This window comes from Aquila chrysaetos, unplaced genomic scaffold (genome assembly GCF_900496995.4).
Source record: "Aquila chrysaetos chrysaetos unplaced genomic scaffold, bAquChr1.4, whole genome shotgun sequence".
Taxonomy (NCBI): Eukaryota; Metazoa; Chordata; class Aves; order Accipitriformes; family Accipitridae; genus Aquila; species Aquila chrysaetos.
Genome location: NW_024470398.1, coordinates 1 through 15,226, shown reverse-complemented (window position 1 = coordinate 15,226; position 15,226 = coordinate 1). Strand labels below are relative to the sequence as shown.

Genomic DNA, 15,226 nt, shown 5'->3' with positions numbered 1-15,226 from the left:
ACCCCCCCCCGTTTACTACCCCAGGGCCAAGGTTTAACGCCCCAGGGCCAAAATTTGCATCCCAGAACCCAGATTCACCCCTCAGGGCCCAGACTCGCACTCCAGAGCCCAGATTTACCCCCTTGGGAGTCCAGTTTTAGCTCCTCGGGGCTCAGATTTACCCCTCAGGGCTCAGATATATCCCCTTGGAGCCCAGATTTACCCCTCAGGGCTCAGATATATCCCCTTCGAGCCCAGATTTACCCCTCAGGGCTCAGATTTACCCCCTCAGGACTCTCTTTATGCCCTCAGGGCCCAGATTTACCCCCTCGGAGTCCAGATTTAGTTCCTCAGGGCTCAGATTTATCCCCTTGGAGCCCAGATTTACCCCTCAGGGCTCAGATTTACACCCTTGGGGCTTCCTTTGTGCCCTCAGGGCTCAGATTTACACCCTTGGAGGCCAAATTTACCCCTCAGCGCTCCCTTTGTGCCCACAGAGCTCAGATTTACACCCTCAGGGCTCAGATTTACCTCCCTCAGGGCTCCCATTTACCCCCTTGGGACCCCACTTACCACCCCAGGCCTAGATTTACCCCCTCAGGCCCTGATTTACGCCTCCAGGGCCCTGATTTACCTCCTGGCCTCAGATTTACCTCCTCAGGGCCCAGATTTACCCCCCTTAAAGCACCCGCTTTACCCCAGGCCCCACCCCTCGAGCTCTGATTGGCGAAGCCTCCGTGAGGGGGCGGGACGAGCCGCCTCGTTCTATGCACCGCCCCCCACGCCCAGGCGCAGCCTTGCATTGGCCAGCGTGGAGGCGGGTCCTGCGCGACGCCGCCTCTCATTGGTTGATGCTTTCCCGCCTCTGGGGTAGGGGGGCGGACTCTTCGCTCAGTGCGGCGCGCTGATTGGCTATCCCGGGCGGAGGGGGAGAGCGGTGGCAGCGGCGCGTTCCCGGCGTGCGCCGCGCGGTTGTGAGGAGAGACGGGGCTTTGGTGGTACTGGGTGTACTGGGACGTACTGGGAGTTAGTGGGAGCCGCTCGGACCGTGGGGAGGGGGAAATGGGGAGCCACTGGGAGTTACTGGGAGTAAGGAGGGGGAACTGGGAGACACTGGGGATATGAGGGGGCAGTTACTGGGGGAACTGGGAGCCACTGGGACCTTGAGGGGGGCAGTGGGGACCTGCTGGGAGATACTGGGAGGATCTGTGTGGGTTGAACTGGGAGTTACTGGGAATATGAGGGAGGGACTGAGGAGTCACTGGGGGCTAGTGGGAATTAGTGGGAGTGTTGGAGTGTACTGGGAATACGGGGGAGGGGGTTACTGGGTGTACTGGGGCCCCCTGGGACCATGATGGGGAGCCACTGAGAACTAGTGGGAATTACTGGGAGTGTGTGTGTGGGAACTGGGAGTCTCTGGGAATATGAAGGGACGGTTACTGGGGGTCACTGGGCATCCTGGGAGGCACTGGGACTATGATGGGGGGAGTGGGGAGCCACTGGGGGCTACTAGGAATTACTGGGAGTGTGTTGGAGTGTACTGGGAGTCACTGGGAATATGAGGGAGGGGGCTACTGGGTGTACTGGGACCCCCCTGGGACCATAATGGGGTGAATGGGGGTCTACTGGGAGCCACTGGGAGGGGGGGAGGGGTACTGGGAGTCCCTGGGGCTGAGGGGGGGTGGGTCGTCAGTAAATTGGGAGCCACTAGGGGTTAGTGGGGGTGTTGGGGTGGGGGGCGGGACTGGGAGTCACTGGTTCCATGGCAGGTTGGAACTGGGAGTTACTAGGGGTTTATGGGAACCAGGCTGGAACTGGGAGTCACTGGTAGTTACTGGGAGTCATTGAGGCTGGGGGGGTACTGGGAATGTGAGGAGAGGTGAACTGGCCCTAACTGGAGGCTACTGGGAGGTACCGGGACTAGGAATAGGGAGGTACTGGGCCCATGATGGGGTTACTGGGACTTACTGGGAGTTCCCCCCCCCAAGGTGCCACCAATGGCCGAGAGTCACCCGGAGCCGCCAGGCACTGGTGAGCCCCCGACGCCTGGGTCCCCCCTCCCCGCCCCCCCCCGGACACCCGGGTCCCTCCCACCCCCCAGGTCTGAGGGGCCTCGTCCCCCCGTCGCACTTCGTGCTCCGCCCCCCCAGTCCCAGCACCAGGTAAGGACCCCCAGTGCTCCCAGTAACCTCCCAGTTACCCTTCCTGTAACCTCCCAGTTTCGCCCCCCCAGTGCTCCCAGTAACCCCCCTAATGTTCCCAGTAACCTCCAGTACCCCTCAGTGCTGCCAGTAGCCATCCCAGTAACCCCCAGTGTTCCCAGTAATCCCCCACTAACCCTCTCCCAGTGCTCCCTGTAATCCCCCAGTCTCCCCTTCCAGTGTTCCCAGTAACACCCCAATGTTCCCAGTAATCCCCCACTAACCCTCCCAGTAGCCCTCAGTGTTCTCTGCAATCCCCCAGTCTCCCCTTCCAGTGCTCTCAGTAACCCCCTAGTGTTACCAGTAACCCTCCACTAACCCTCCCAGTGCTCCCAGTAGCCCTCCCAGTAACCCCCAGAGCCTGGACACCTAGGTCCCCTTTGGCAGGCCCCTGGAGGTGGAGCTTGATGCTGAGAAGAGGCGTGGCCAGGCCCTGGGGGCAGAGCTTGATGCTGAGAAGAGGCGTGGCCAGGCCCTGGAGGTGCAGCTTGAGGCTGAGAAGAGGCGTGGTCAGACCCTAGAGGTGGAGCTTGATGCTGAGAGGAGGCGTGGTCAGACCCTGGAGGCAGAGCTTGATGCTGAGAGGAGGCGTGGTCAGACCCTACAGGCGGAGCTTGAGGCTGAGAGGAGGCGTGGCCAAGTCCTGGAGGCGGAGCTTGAGGCTGAGAGGAGGCGTGGTCAGACCCTAGGGTCAGAGCTTGATGCTGAGAGGAGGCGTGGTCAGACCCTGGAGGCAGAGCTTGATGCTGAGAGGAGGCGTGGTCAGATCCTGGAGGCGGAGCTTGATGCTGAGAGGAGGCGTGGTCAAACCCAGGGGGTGGAGTCTGATGGGGGGCAGCCCCTGGAGGAGGTGAGCCTGGATGCCTGGGTCCCCTGGGGGCCGTGTCCCCTCTCCTTGGGGACATGGTGGCCCTGTCCCCATGGAGGGGAGGGAGGAGATGGTGTCCCTGTGCCTTGTCCCCATTGTGTCCCCAGGACGTCCCCATGTCCCCTGTCCCTCTGGTGTCCCCAGGCTGTCTCCCTGTCCCCAGGATGTCCCCACAGTGGTGGTGACATGGTGGCCCCGTCCACAGGATGTCCCTGCAGTGTGCCCAGTATGTCCCCTGTCCCTTTGGTGTCCCCAGCGTGTCCCAATGTCCAGTGTCCCCAGAATGTTCCCGTGTCTCTTTGGTGTCCCCAGGTTGGCACCCTGTTCTCATGGTGTCCCCTTTCCCGAGGATGTTCCTGTTCCCACTGTCCCCATGGTGTCCCAATACCCCTGTGGTGTCCCCACACTGTCCCCATTCCTCCCAGTGCCAGGCCCAGGTGCTGTTCCAGGCCCGGCTCAGTGCCCTCGGCCACATCCTGACCCTGCAGGAGCGCGAGCTGGGCCGTGAGGTGCGGCTGGGGGTGCCACAGGGTGCCCTTGGGGGGGCTTTTAGGAGGGCAGGGGGGCATAGGGTGCTCTTGGGGGCCCTTTGGGGTGCTAGGGGGTGGCTGGGGTGGTGTGAGGTACCTCTTGGGTGCCAGGGGGGATCCCTGGGGGCTCCTGAGACGATTCAGGGGAGGGGGGCTGGGGTGCTGGGGGGTTCCTGGGATGCTTTGGGGTGCCATAGGGTGCCACTGGGGGGCCTTTTGGGGTGCTGGGGGAGCTCTAGGGTGCTGTGAGGTGTCCCTGGTGAGCAATGGGAGGTCATAGGGTGCCACAGGGGGTCTTGGGGAGCAATGGGGCAACCCAGGGAGTGAGGGGGAGTCCTGGGGTGCTCTGGGGGGGGTCCAGGGTATCCCTGAAGTGTTGCGGGGGGCAGTGGTGCTTGAGGGGAGGGGGTTCTGGAGGGTCTTGGGGTGCCATAGGGTGCCCTGGGGGAGCTTTTGGGGTGCTGGAGTGGCTTTGGAGTGCCAGGGGGTGTTCTTGGTGTGCAATGGGGCGACCCAGGATACTGGGGGAGGGTCTGGGATTTGGGGGGGGTTGGGGCCCCTGAGGTTCCATAGGGTGCCATGTGGGGTTCTTTTGGGTTGCTGGGGGAACCCTAGGTGCTGTGAGGTGCCCCTGGGGAGCAATGGGGAGGCCCTTCGGTGCCATAGGCGGGGCCAGGGGGACAATGGGGTGACTTCGGGTGCTGGGGGACCCTGGGGTGCCATAGGGTGCCACTGAGGGGGTTTTTGGGTGCCGGGGAGCCCTAGGGTGCTGTGAGGTGCTGCTGGAGAGCAATGGGGGGGCCCTAGGGTGTCACAGAGGGTTCTGGGGAGCAACAGGGCTACGCAGGGACTTGTGGGGCGGGGTCCTGGGGTTGGTGGGGAGGCTCCCAGAGCACCCACACCTCCACCTCTCACCCCCCAGCTGCCCCCCCCCGGGGTGCCTGTGGCAGTGGCCCCCCCCCCGGCTGCAGGCACTTCTGGGGCGCTGGCGGGAGAAGGTCTTTGCCCTCCTGGTGCAGCTGCGGGTGCAGGAGGAGGCGCAGCGGGTGCTGCAGGCGCAGGTGGGTGCCTGGACTTCTGGATCCCTCCTGGGGGTGGCACCTGGGTCCCATCTAGAGGGGTTGGGGGGTGCCCAGACACCTGGGTCCCTCCCAGGGGCATTCCTGAGTCCCTTTTAGCGGGGTTGGGGGGATTCCTGGATGCCTGGGTCCCTTCTGGGGGTCACCTGTTTCCTTTTGGGGGGTCTCCCAGATGGCTGGGTCCCTTCCAGGGGTCACCCATTTCCCTTTGAGGCGTCTCCCAGATGCCTGGGTCCCTTCCAGGGGTTACCTGTTTCCCTTTGTGGGGTCTCCCGGATGCCTGGGTCCCTCCTGGCACTCTCCCGAATGCCTGGGTTCCTCAGGTGGGGACACTGGGGGCGGCGGTGGCAGCGGGGACGCGCCGGGTGACGCGGCTGGAGCTGAGCCTGCGCGAGAGGGCGGCCACCGCTGAGCTGCAGCGTCGGGACACCAAGGTCAGCAGGGACGTGGGGGGACACTTGGGATGTATGGGGACCTGCTGGGGACACAGGGGGACACGTGGGACATATGGGGACCTGCTGGGGACACAGTGAAAGATGTGGGACATATGGGGACTTGTTGGGGACACGTGTGGGACCGGCTCAGGAAATGAGGGGACACGTGTGGAATGTATGGGGACCTGCTGAGGACATGCATGGGCTATATGGGGATGTGCATGGGACATACAGGGACAGACTGGGGAAAGAGGGACCTGCTGGGGATGTGGAAGGACATGATGAGGACTTATGAGGACACGCTGGGGACACACGTGGGGTAAAGGGGGACCTGCTGGGGACATGCACGGGACATATGGGGGTCTGCTGGGGACATGGGGACACAGAGGGAGACATGTCTGGGCCATGCTGGGGATGTGTTGGGGACACACTGGGGACACAGGGATGGATTGGGGATGGTGTGGGGGGACACTGGGGACATCACAGTGGGTCACTTGAGGAGGGGTTGGGGACATGCTGGTGACATCGGTGACTGGTGAGCAGTGTCCCAGTATCTGACCAGGCAGGTGACCCAGAGTGGGGACATGCTGGGGACACGGGAGGGCTTGGGGACACGTTGGGGATGTGGTGGCACTTGTCCCAGCGCCTGGCGCAGGAGGTGATGCAGCAGCGGGGACGGGCAGAGGCAGCTGAGGAGGCACTGGGGGGACTGGCCCGGGCGGCTGCCAGGTACTGTGAGGGGACTGGGGGGGCACTAAGAGGGCCTGGGGGGGAATTGAGCACCAAGAGGGATGGGGGGGAACAGGGAAGAAACTGGGGGGGGGAGTGGGAGGGACTGGGGTGACGCTGGCGGGGACTGGGATAGGGGCTGGGGAAATACTGGGAGGCACTGGGAACACTAGGAGGGAACTGGGAATGAGCTGAGAGGCATCTGGGGGATACTGGGAGGGGACAGGGATGGGAACACTGGGAGGTCACCAGTGTCCCTGTTTCCACATCACTGCTGGTCCTGTCCCCGTGTCATGTCTCCCCTGTCCCCTGTGGCCCCCAGGCTGGCTGGGGTGGTGACAGCACGCGAAGCTGAGGTGACAGCAGCCACCGGGACCATGGTCACCCTCAGTGCCCGCCTGCGCCGGGCGGGAGAGCGGCTCCGTGTCCTCCAGGGTACAGGGACGGGGAGAGGGATGTGGGGATGGGGACACAGGGAGGGAGATGTGGAGACAGGGGGCACAGAGGTGAGGAGGGGAGGGGGACGTGGGGACAGGGAGGGGGACGTGGGGACAGGGAGGGAGACATGGGTATGGGGACACAGGGATGGGGGGGTAAGGATGGGGACACGGGGAGGGAGATGTGGGGACAGGGGGGCACAGGAGCAGGGAGGGGAAGGGGACATAGGAACAGGGAGGGGGACATGGGGACAGGGATGGAGATATGGGGACAGGGGAGGGACAAGGACACAGGGATGAGGGTGTGGGGATGGGGACAGGACAAGGCGTGAGGACAGGAATAGGGTGGCCCCGATGCCACCATCACCCTTCCTCTGCAGTGGGTGGCCCTGGACTCACCCTGTCCCCTGTTCTCAGGGCTGGTGGCCCCAGCGGTGGCCTTGGACCGGCCGCGGTGGCAGCGGGACCCAGTGGGGGACAAGTGAGTGACAGGGGAGGGGCCCGGATGCCTGGGTCCACTTTGGGGGTGTTGAAGGATGCCGGGGGACCCTGAGAGCGGGAGGGAACCCCATGGGTGACATGCCACAAGGGTAGCATGGGGACACTGGGGGGGATATTTGGACCCTGGGAGTGACTTTGGGTCCCCATGGGTGGCAGGGGACTCCGTCCCTGCTCTTGGGGACTCCAGGGGTGACATGGTGGCCCTGTCCCCACCCTGATGGCCCTGACCCACGTGTGGGGCCGGGGGTGACATGGTGACACTGTCTCCAGCCCGGTGGCCAAGGTGACAGGCAGCACCCATCTGCTCGCGGGGACAATGGCCAGGGTCCGGCGCAGCGGTGAGTGGGGATGCGCTGGGGACACACTGGGCGTGCACTTGGTGGGGAGGACACTGGGCAGGGGACATCGCTGGTGGGACACGAGAGGATGCCATGCAGGTGCCAGGGGACACACTGGGGACACCATGGGGACCCAGTGCCACCCTGTGCCCCTGCGGGTGAGTGGTGGCTGCCATGTCCCCACTGCGACCTGTTCCTGTCCCCGCAGCAGTGGCCTCGGGGGTGGCTGAGGAGGTGACACACGGCTGGGTGACAAAGGACGAGGTGACGTGGGACAAGGTGAGGTGGTCTGGGGACATGGGTGGGGATGTGGGGGACACAGAGAGGGGGCATGGTGGGGCTGGAGACATGGGGAGGTGGCACAGGGAAGGGGTGAGAGGGAGGGCACCGGTCTGGGAGGGCACTTGGGGACAGGGGTGGCTGCTGTCCCTGTGTCACCCCTCATGTCACCCCCAGGCCACCCCCCATGAGGACAGGATGGGGCATCCCTCCAGCAGAGGTAGGTCCAGCCCATGTGGCACCTGCGGGTGTTTCCATATCCCCCGTGCTGTCCCCATGTCCCTGTGTCCCTCCCAGTGTCCTGTGATACGCCTGGGTGCCCCCAATGTCCCTCACTGTCTCCCCAGCGGCGCTGAGCTCCCTCGTGACGCAGCTGCAGGCCCTGGGCGCCGCCATCCTTGGGGACGATGGGGACAATGGTGACCCCCCCTGACCCCACTGCGGACCGAGGCATCTAGGTGAGTCACCCCCACCACCCCAGCCAGTGGAGAGGGGACCAGTCTGGCCCAGTCTAGCACTGGTGTGACCCACATGTCACCCTGTGTCACTTCCCAGATGTCACTCAGCTTCTGCACAGGTTAGGGCTAACATAGCTTATGCTGTGCGTCCTGGGGGGACACTGGGGATGCTGGCTTTGCGCCGGAGGAAGGATGAGGGCTCGCATCATCACCTGGGCAACTCGTTTTGCTCATAGATACACAAATAAACAAATTAACAAGCTCTAAGTGATGAAACCTCACAACTTGAGTGGTGAATAAGCAAACTCAGCTGATAAACTACTCCGTGCACAGGGGATTGAGCCCTTGTTTGTCTGTTATATTTCTTAACGAGCTCCTCAAGTTTAATTGACAGAGTATTTTGAGAGATGCAAACGAGCTGTGACATGTTAGTGATGTCAGAAGCAGCATCTCTCCTGGACACGTCACAGTGGAGCTACTTGATGTGACTGCTGTGGTGTGAGCAGAGATATTTGTGCATGTCCGTGCCTTGGCAAAGAACGAAAAACCAGATGCTAAGCGGCATCAACCAGGAGAAAAATTGAAGGAAGAGGGATGGTGAAATCCCAAGAGGGATTTATCCCAGATTGAGAGCCGTTGGCTGGGTCCCGGTAATATTTGGCAGGAATTTGGCAAATGGCTAGCATTGTGTGGGTTAGAGAAGGGAAAAGGAGAAGATGCCATGTGCTGGTGACTGGGCAGTTGTCTTGGAGGAGCGAGGGATATGACTGATGAGTTGGAAGAGGAAAATGAGGAAGTGAAGTGTAAGCACTTAGAAATGCAAATTAGATTGCTCAAGTCAAAAATTCAGCCCCAGATAACTGCTGAAGGTGAAGAGGGCAGGAGGAGGTGGGTGGAAGTGACTTTAGACCTGGTTCAAGTTCATTGTGCTGTGGATGATGATGATTGGGATATCTGGAAACGAGCAGATTTGCGGGTAATAACGAGGATGATTCCTTGCCCTCTTGGCAGCCATAATTAAAGTTGAACAACAGAGCGTGCCCACAGGGGCACAAAACTCGTCTCCAATTAATTGATCAGGGGGAGAGACACTGAGGTAACCCAGGAGAAACACCTGTGGAGGGGCTGGCATGGATCTGGACAGCCGGACCCAACCACTTCCACCTTAGCCCCGCTAAAGCTCCACCGTTAGCATCGAGTCCGGGAGTACTGGATACCACAGGGCCAAATATTCCGAGTTCTTTACGAATTTGGGCTGGGGATGCGCTCTGCATCCCACTGATCATGGGGGGAAAAGCCTGGAGCTAAGAAATCATTAGCTTTAGCCATTCAGACAGGCTTAAATGGTGTTATTTTCCAAGGATATAATTATTTTCTGGTCCTTCAATGTATGCTAGTAGATTTACCACTCTGCACCCCATGGGATAAAAAACAGGTGAGAACCTCTGCTAAAATAAACAGAATAAAAAAGAGACGGTCTGTCTCCATGCAAAACACAAGGGGAAAATGGGGAAACACTCAGAGATGATGGGAAATACGTTTGGATAAGGGGCTCTCTCCGAGTCAGTTCAATGAGCTGCCAACTCCCCTTCTAGTGCCCGGGTTTCCCCTCATTAACTTCTTGTCATGGTCCTCTGAGATCTGTGTCAGGAGATGGGGGTGACGCTGTGGGATTTACAAGGATAACAACAGGAACCAGAGGATGCGAGCTCGGCGATAGACCCGAATCCATCAGCACTTAAACCTAGACTGGGAATCTACAGGAAACCAGTGTCGAGGCTCAGTTTGGTGGAAGCAGTCACGGCCGCTGCTCCTACCGCTGAGGATCCAAGCCCTGAGGTGATGGTCATGGTTAATGATTGCCACCGTACAGCATTCCTTGTTGAACATTCCTCGTTGACACAGGAGCCCAAATACCGATGGTAGATAAGGACACCTGCGGAGTTACAAATCTGTTGCCAACTGCTGCTCCTCTACCCCACAACAAGATAGTTAATATTCCATGATGCAAATTAACCTTCTGATGTTTATTGTCCTGTTCCTGGGTTGATAAAAGAGCTGGAAGAAGGTTGTCAAGTCTCATCCCCCTCCAACTCTCTGGTATGACCAGTAAAGAAAATTAATGGCAAGTGGTGACTAACATACAGATGATGTTTTAGTAGGTAGATGCCCAGCAGAAGCTGTAGAATGGGCTGGGGAGGTGATTATAACACACCAACAGTTAATTGAGGTAGAGGAAGGAAAGAAATAAGGACCCAGCTGGGAAGTAACGTTTTGGAGAGTCAGATGGAGAGGTGGGAGGAAAATGGCTCTTGCTGAGGTCCTACAAGAAATCCAAGAGTTAACCCGTCCCTGAGAATAAAGGAGTTGTGGGTGTGACAGGGACTTTAGGATTTTGGAGGACACATATTCCAGGATTTCAAAGAATAACATGACCACTCCGTAACTGACTCAAGAAAAATACAGTCTGGGCATGGACTGCACCACGTGAAGAGGCCCTGGAGCTTCTAAAGGCCAATATGAATGTGTCATGGGGCCCCTCTCACTGCATATCCAGGTGAGAAAGATGGGATATTGGTAGGCCTACGCCAACAGGGACCTGTGAGGAGCTCCAGCTCATGGCAGAGGGCTCAGCACAGTTCCTCAACCTCTGAAGAGGTTCTAGCAGGTTTTGAAGGGTTGGGAGCAACCAAACCTTCAACTCAAGGAAGAAGTTTAATGTTCCATGTGGCAATACCTCTTCTTAAACCTCTTCAGTGTTAAGCCACCACCTTTAGGTGTAGCACCTAAGACCACTGTACAGAGGTGGGACTGTATATCCATCACAGGTAGCTTGACCAAGGAGAATAAAGTTGCTGAACCTATGGAGAGCGTAGCAGTGGCCACTGAATACATGGAGCCTCCATGTTCTCCTACACAAGATGCTCCTGAACTCAACCTCCACCAACCGCGTGGTGTCTGACTGATGGGAGCACTCATAAAACATTAGGTGAATGGCAAGGAATGGCTGCTGCTGGATCTGTGGCTGATGGACTTGTAATGAAGCAAGTAGAAGGTTCTGCTCAACCAGCCGACAGGTATTAGCTCTTAGAAATAGCATATAGACCACATACGTATGGACCATATCTGTATGGGCTGGTGCTACGCAATGGCAAGGAGATTGGGCAAAACACAACTGGCAGATGGGGAATGGAGATGTACAGAGAAGAAAATATTGGGAACAAAGATACCACATCACCATCTTCTGTCCTACTGCTATAGGGCATGGAGCCATACACCAAAAAAATACAACTGGAGTGGCCAGATGGACTCATATGAGCGACCACCAGTAGAAACATGGCAGGATTTTCTTCTATCTTGAGTATTGGATGGTTGAATGGCTCCACAAATGGTGGGGGGACGTGGACCTGTATCATGCGGCAGGACCATGTTGGCCAAGCTCTAAGCAACAAGTGGTCCCACCAGTGACCACTCGTGGATTTGGTAATGGGAGGAGGAGTTATCAAAAGTCACTTGGGAAGGGCAAGTCCTTTGGGACACTTGGTCAGTTGACTCAATCTCCCCTGTGACACCAACCTCTGAAGGATGGAAATTTACAACCGGAGTTGAAAGAGTAACGAGTTTGGGTAATGTTTTACCCGCCAGGCGCCATGGCAGAATTAAACCAATGGCTTGGTGTGTACCCGACACCGCAGGACATAATGGGTGACCTTTTAAAAATAGGAGGGAAACGGTGGCTTGAGCATGGAGTTAAGTGGACTTTGAAACCCTACCAAGCTCTGAGGAATGGAGCGGTGGGAAACTGGAAGGGGTTGATTAACCAACAACTCAAATGGCAAAACAATGACACTAATTAGGTGAGGAACTTATGGGAGGCCATACAAGTGTTGAACTCACAGCAGACTCCTACGCGTAGTCCACTATAGAGAGGTTCATGTGCTGACCCAACACCAGCAGGATGCTTTGACCACCTCTAGGCATCCAGGAGAGCGGGCAAGGAATCAACACCCATCCCTTGGGAAATGCTGGGTGGGAAAACGCACTTTTGAGGGAAAGGAATATGGGAAATGGTGGGAGCGAGATAACTCATTCCTGAGATTTGCATGCAACCCAAGACCTTGGTCGTCTTTCTCCCTCCCTAGGAACCACTGACCTCCTGGATGAGTAAGTGGAAAGCTGTTGTTGAACCTTCATCCTACAGAGAGTATCCACCTAGAAAGTGTAGCAAGTGTTCCCGGGAGCTTTGTTAACACCCGGTGAGGTGTTAACACCCAGAGAAGATGTGGAGAACATCTAAAAAGACAAGAACCTTCACGTGGAGAACATCTAAAAAGACAAGAATCTTTGCATGATGGACAATCCAAACCCTTCCATGGGGAAATGTGTCATTCCCTCCCAGAAATCTTGATGGATAATTAAGGAAACCAAATTAGTTGGTCATCACATCCCTCCACTGTAACGTGGACACGAAGACCCAATGTACCCAGAACCCACCGGTGGGGCAGCAGGAACCGAGGTGTCCACCCACCCACACGCACCCACCTTTTGTATAGGTGTCAGTAGGGTGTATCCAGGAATGGGGACCAGTTTGGCACTGGTGGGAACCCATGTCCCTGTGTGTCATGCAGTAGATGACAGTGCCATCCCAGTTTGGCTGGTGGGACCCCATGTGTCACCCCAGAGGAGACACTCCCATCCCAGTTTGGCACTGGTGGGACCCCCACATCACCCCAGAGGAGACACTCCCATCCCAGTTTGGCACTGGTGGGACCCCCACATCACCCCAGAGGTGACATTCCCATCCCACTTTGGCACTAGTGGGACCCCCATGTCACCCTGTGTCACCTCTCAGGTGGCAGTGCCACCCCAGTTTGGACCAGTCTGGCACTGGTGGGACCCCACATCCCCATGTGTTACCCTGTAGATGACAGTGCCATCCCAGTTTGGCACTGGTGGGACCCCCACATCACCCCAGAGGTGACACTCCCTTCCCAGTTTGGCACTTATGGGACCCGCACGTCACCCTGTGTCACCTCCCAGGTGGCCGCACCAGTTCGGCCCAGTCACTTACTGCTTCTCCCCATCCCAATGACCCAACACTTTATTTCTTTTTACAGCTTTGACCCTTTTTTGCACCGTTTCAGCCCATTAAACCCCATGGAGTGACATCACCGGTGGCACCGTGTCCTGTTGGGGGTGGCACTTGGAGACACGAGTGTCCCTGCAGTATTGGGGGGGGGGATCTCCCCAAGGACAGGAGGGTCCTGGGGGGACACTGGGGTCCCGGCGTGGCTGCGGGCGGGCAGAAGGACCCGGGAACGCTCGTTCCCGTTGCCATGGTCACCCGTTGCCATGGCAACCCGGCCGGGCCGCAGTGCGGTCACTGCGGCAACGCCCCTCCCACTCCACGCACCGCCATTGGCTACTGCGCTCCCTCTCTGCGTGCGCTGATTGGCGGGTGAGGAACCGGAAGTAAGATGAGGGCCGGGATCGGAACCTGAGCTGAGGGCGTCCTTAACTGGGAGCTGGCCCCAAACCAGTACAGGGCTTGAACTGGGAACTGGCCTTAACTGGGAGCTGGCCACAAACCAGTACAGGGCCTGAACTGGGAACTGGCCACAGACCAGTACAGGACCTGAACTGGGAACTGGCCTTAACTGGGTCCTGGCTCCAAACGAGTACAGGACCTGAACTGGGAGCTGGCCCCAAACCAGTACAGGGCCTGAACTGGGAGCTGGCCCCAAACCAGTACAGGGCCTGAACTGGGAACTGGCCACAGACGAGTACAGGGCCTGAACTGGGAGCTGGCCCCAAACCAGTACAGGGCCTGAACTGGGAACTGGCCTTAACTGGGTCCTGGCTCCAAATGAGTACAGGACCTGAACTGGGAGCTGGGCCCAAACCAGTACAGGGCCTGAACTGGGAGCTGACCTCAAATCAGTACACGGCCTGAACTGGGAGCTGGCCTTAACTGGGAGCTGGCCCCAAACCAGTACAGGGCCTGAACTGGGAGCTGACCCCAAACCAATACAGGGCCTGAACTGGGAGCTAGCCCCAAACCAGTACAGGGCCTGAACTGGGAGCTGACCCCAAACCAATACAGGGCCTGAACTGGGAGCTAGCCCCAAACCAGTACAGGGCCTGAACCAGTACAGCCTGAACCTGGAATGAGAGCCCTATACTAGGACGAGAGCCCTGAACTGGGAGCTGGGCCCAAACCAGTACAGGGCCTGAACTGGAAGCTGACCTCAAATCAGTACACGGCCTGAACTGGGAGCTGGCCTTAACTGGGAGCTGGCCCCAAACCAGTACAGGGCCTGAACTGGGAGCTGACCCCAAACCAATACAGGGCCTGAACTGGGAGCTAGCCCCAAACCAGTACAGGGCCTGAACCAGTACAGCCTGAACCTGGAATGAGAGCCCTATACTGGGACGAGAGCCCTGAACTGGGACAACAGCCCTAAACTGGGACCAGAGCCTGAACTGGGATGAGAGCCCTAAACTGGGACGACAGCCCTGAACTGGGACCAGAGCCCTAAACTGGGACCAGAGCTCGAACTGGGACCAGAGCTTGAACTGGAACCAGGGCCCTAAACTGGGACCAGAGCCTGAATTGGGACAAGAGCCCTGAACTGGGACCAGTGCTCGAACTGGGACCAGAGCTCGAACTGGGACCAGAGCCCTGAACTGGGACCAGAGCCCTGAACTGGGACCAGAGCCCTGAACTGGGACCAGAGCCTGAACTGGGATGAGAGCCCTAAACTGGGACAACAGGCCTGAACTGGGACCGGAGCCTGAACTGGAATGAGAGCCCTAAACTGGGACCAGAGCCCTAAACTGGGACGACAGCCCTGAACTGGGACCAGAGCTTGAACTGGGACCAGAACCCGAACTGGGATGAGAGCCCTAAACTGGGAACAGAGCCCTAAACTGGGACAAGAGCCCTCAACTGGGACCAGAGCCCTGAACTGGGACCAGAGCCTGAACTGGGATGAGAGCCCTAAACTGGGACCAGAGCCTGAACTGGAATGAGAGCCCTAAACTGGGACCAGAGCCCTGAACTGGGACGACAGCCCTCAACTGGGACGACAGCCCTGAACTGGGACCAGAGCCTGAATTGGGACGACAGCCCTAAACTGGGAACAGAGCCCTAAACTGGGACAAGAGCCCTGAACTGGGAACAGAGCCCTGAACTGGGACCAGAGCCTGAACTTGAATGAGAGCTCTGAACTGGGACCAGAGCCTGAACTGGGACCAGAACTCAAACTGGGACCAGAGCCCTAAACTGGGACCAGAGCCCTGAACTGGGACCAGAGCCCTGAACTGGGACCGGAGCCTGAACTTGAATGAGAGCTCTGAACTGGGACCAGAGCCTGAACTGGGACCAGAACTA

At 58.4% G+C, this 15,226-nt stretch overlaps 1 protein-coding gene across 1 annotated transcript; it reads left to right on the top strand.

Moving 5' to 3' along the window:
* Positions 1–932: 932 nt before the first annotated feature.
* On the top strand, positions 933–12,262 carry LOC115338310 (coiled-coil alpha-helical rod protein 1-like). Its single transcript, XM_041121931.1, has 14 exons — positions 933–977; positions 1,968–2,141; positions 2,611–3,030; positions 3,398–3,507; positions 4,501–4,639; positions 4,981–5,091; positions 5,735–5,820; positions 6,143–6,255; positions 6,675–6,738; positions 7,029–7,096; positions 7,305–7,375; positions 7,553–7,595; positions 7,723–7,833; positions 11,976–12,262. Exons 2-13 carry the CDS (start codon positions 1,977–1,979, stop codon positions 7,806–7,808), a joined length of 1,476 nt encoding a protein of 491 aa, XP_040977865.1. The 5' UTR covers positions 933–977; positions 1,968–1,976; the 3' UTR covers positions 7,809–7,833; positions 11,976–12,262.
* The last annotated feature ends 2,964 nt before the right edge of the window (positions 12,263–15,226 follow it).

Bases quoted from the DNA above. Each gene is read 5' to 3' on its own strand.
- LOC115338310 (XM_041121931.1), top strand. From the start codon at position 1,977: ATGGCCGAGAGTCACCCGGAGCCGCCAGGCACTGGTGAGCCCCCGACG. The intron at 2,142-2,610 runs GTAAGGACCCCC...AGGCGTGGCCAG, and splicing joins CCCCCCAGTCCCAGCACCAG to GCCCTGGGGGCAGAGCTTGA. The intron at 4,640-4,980 runs GTGGGTGCCTGG...TGGGTTCCTCAG, and splicing joins AGCGGGTGCTGCAGGCGCAG to GTGGGGACACTGGGGGCGGC.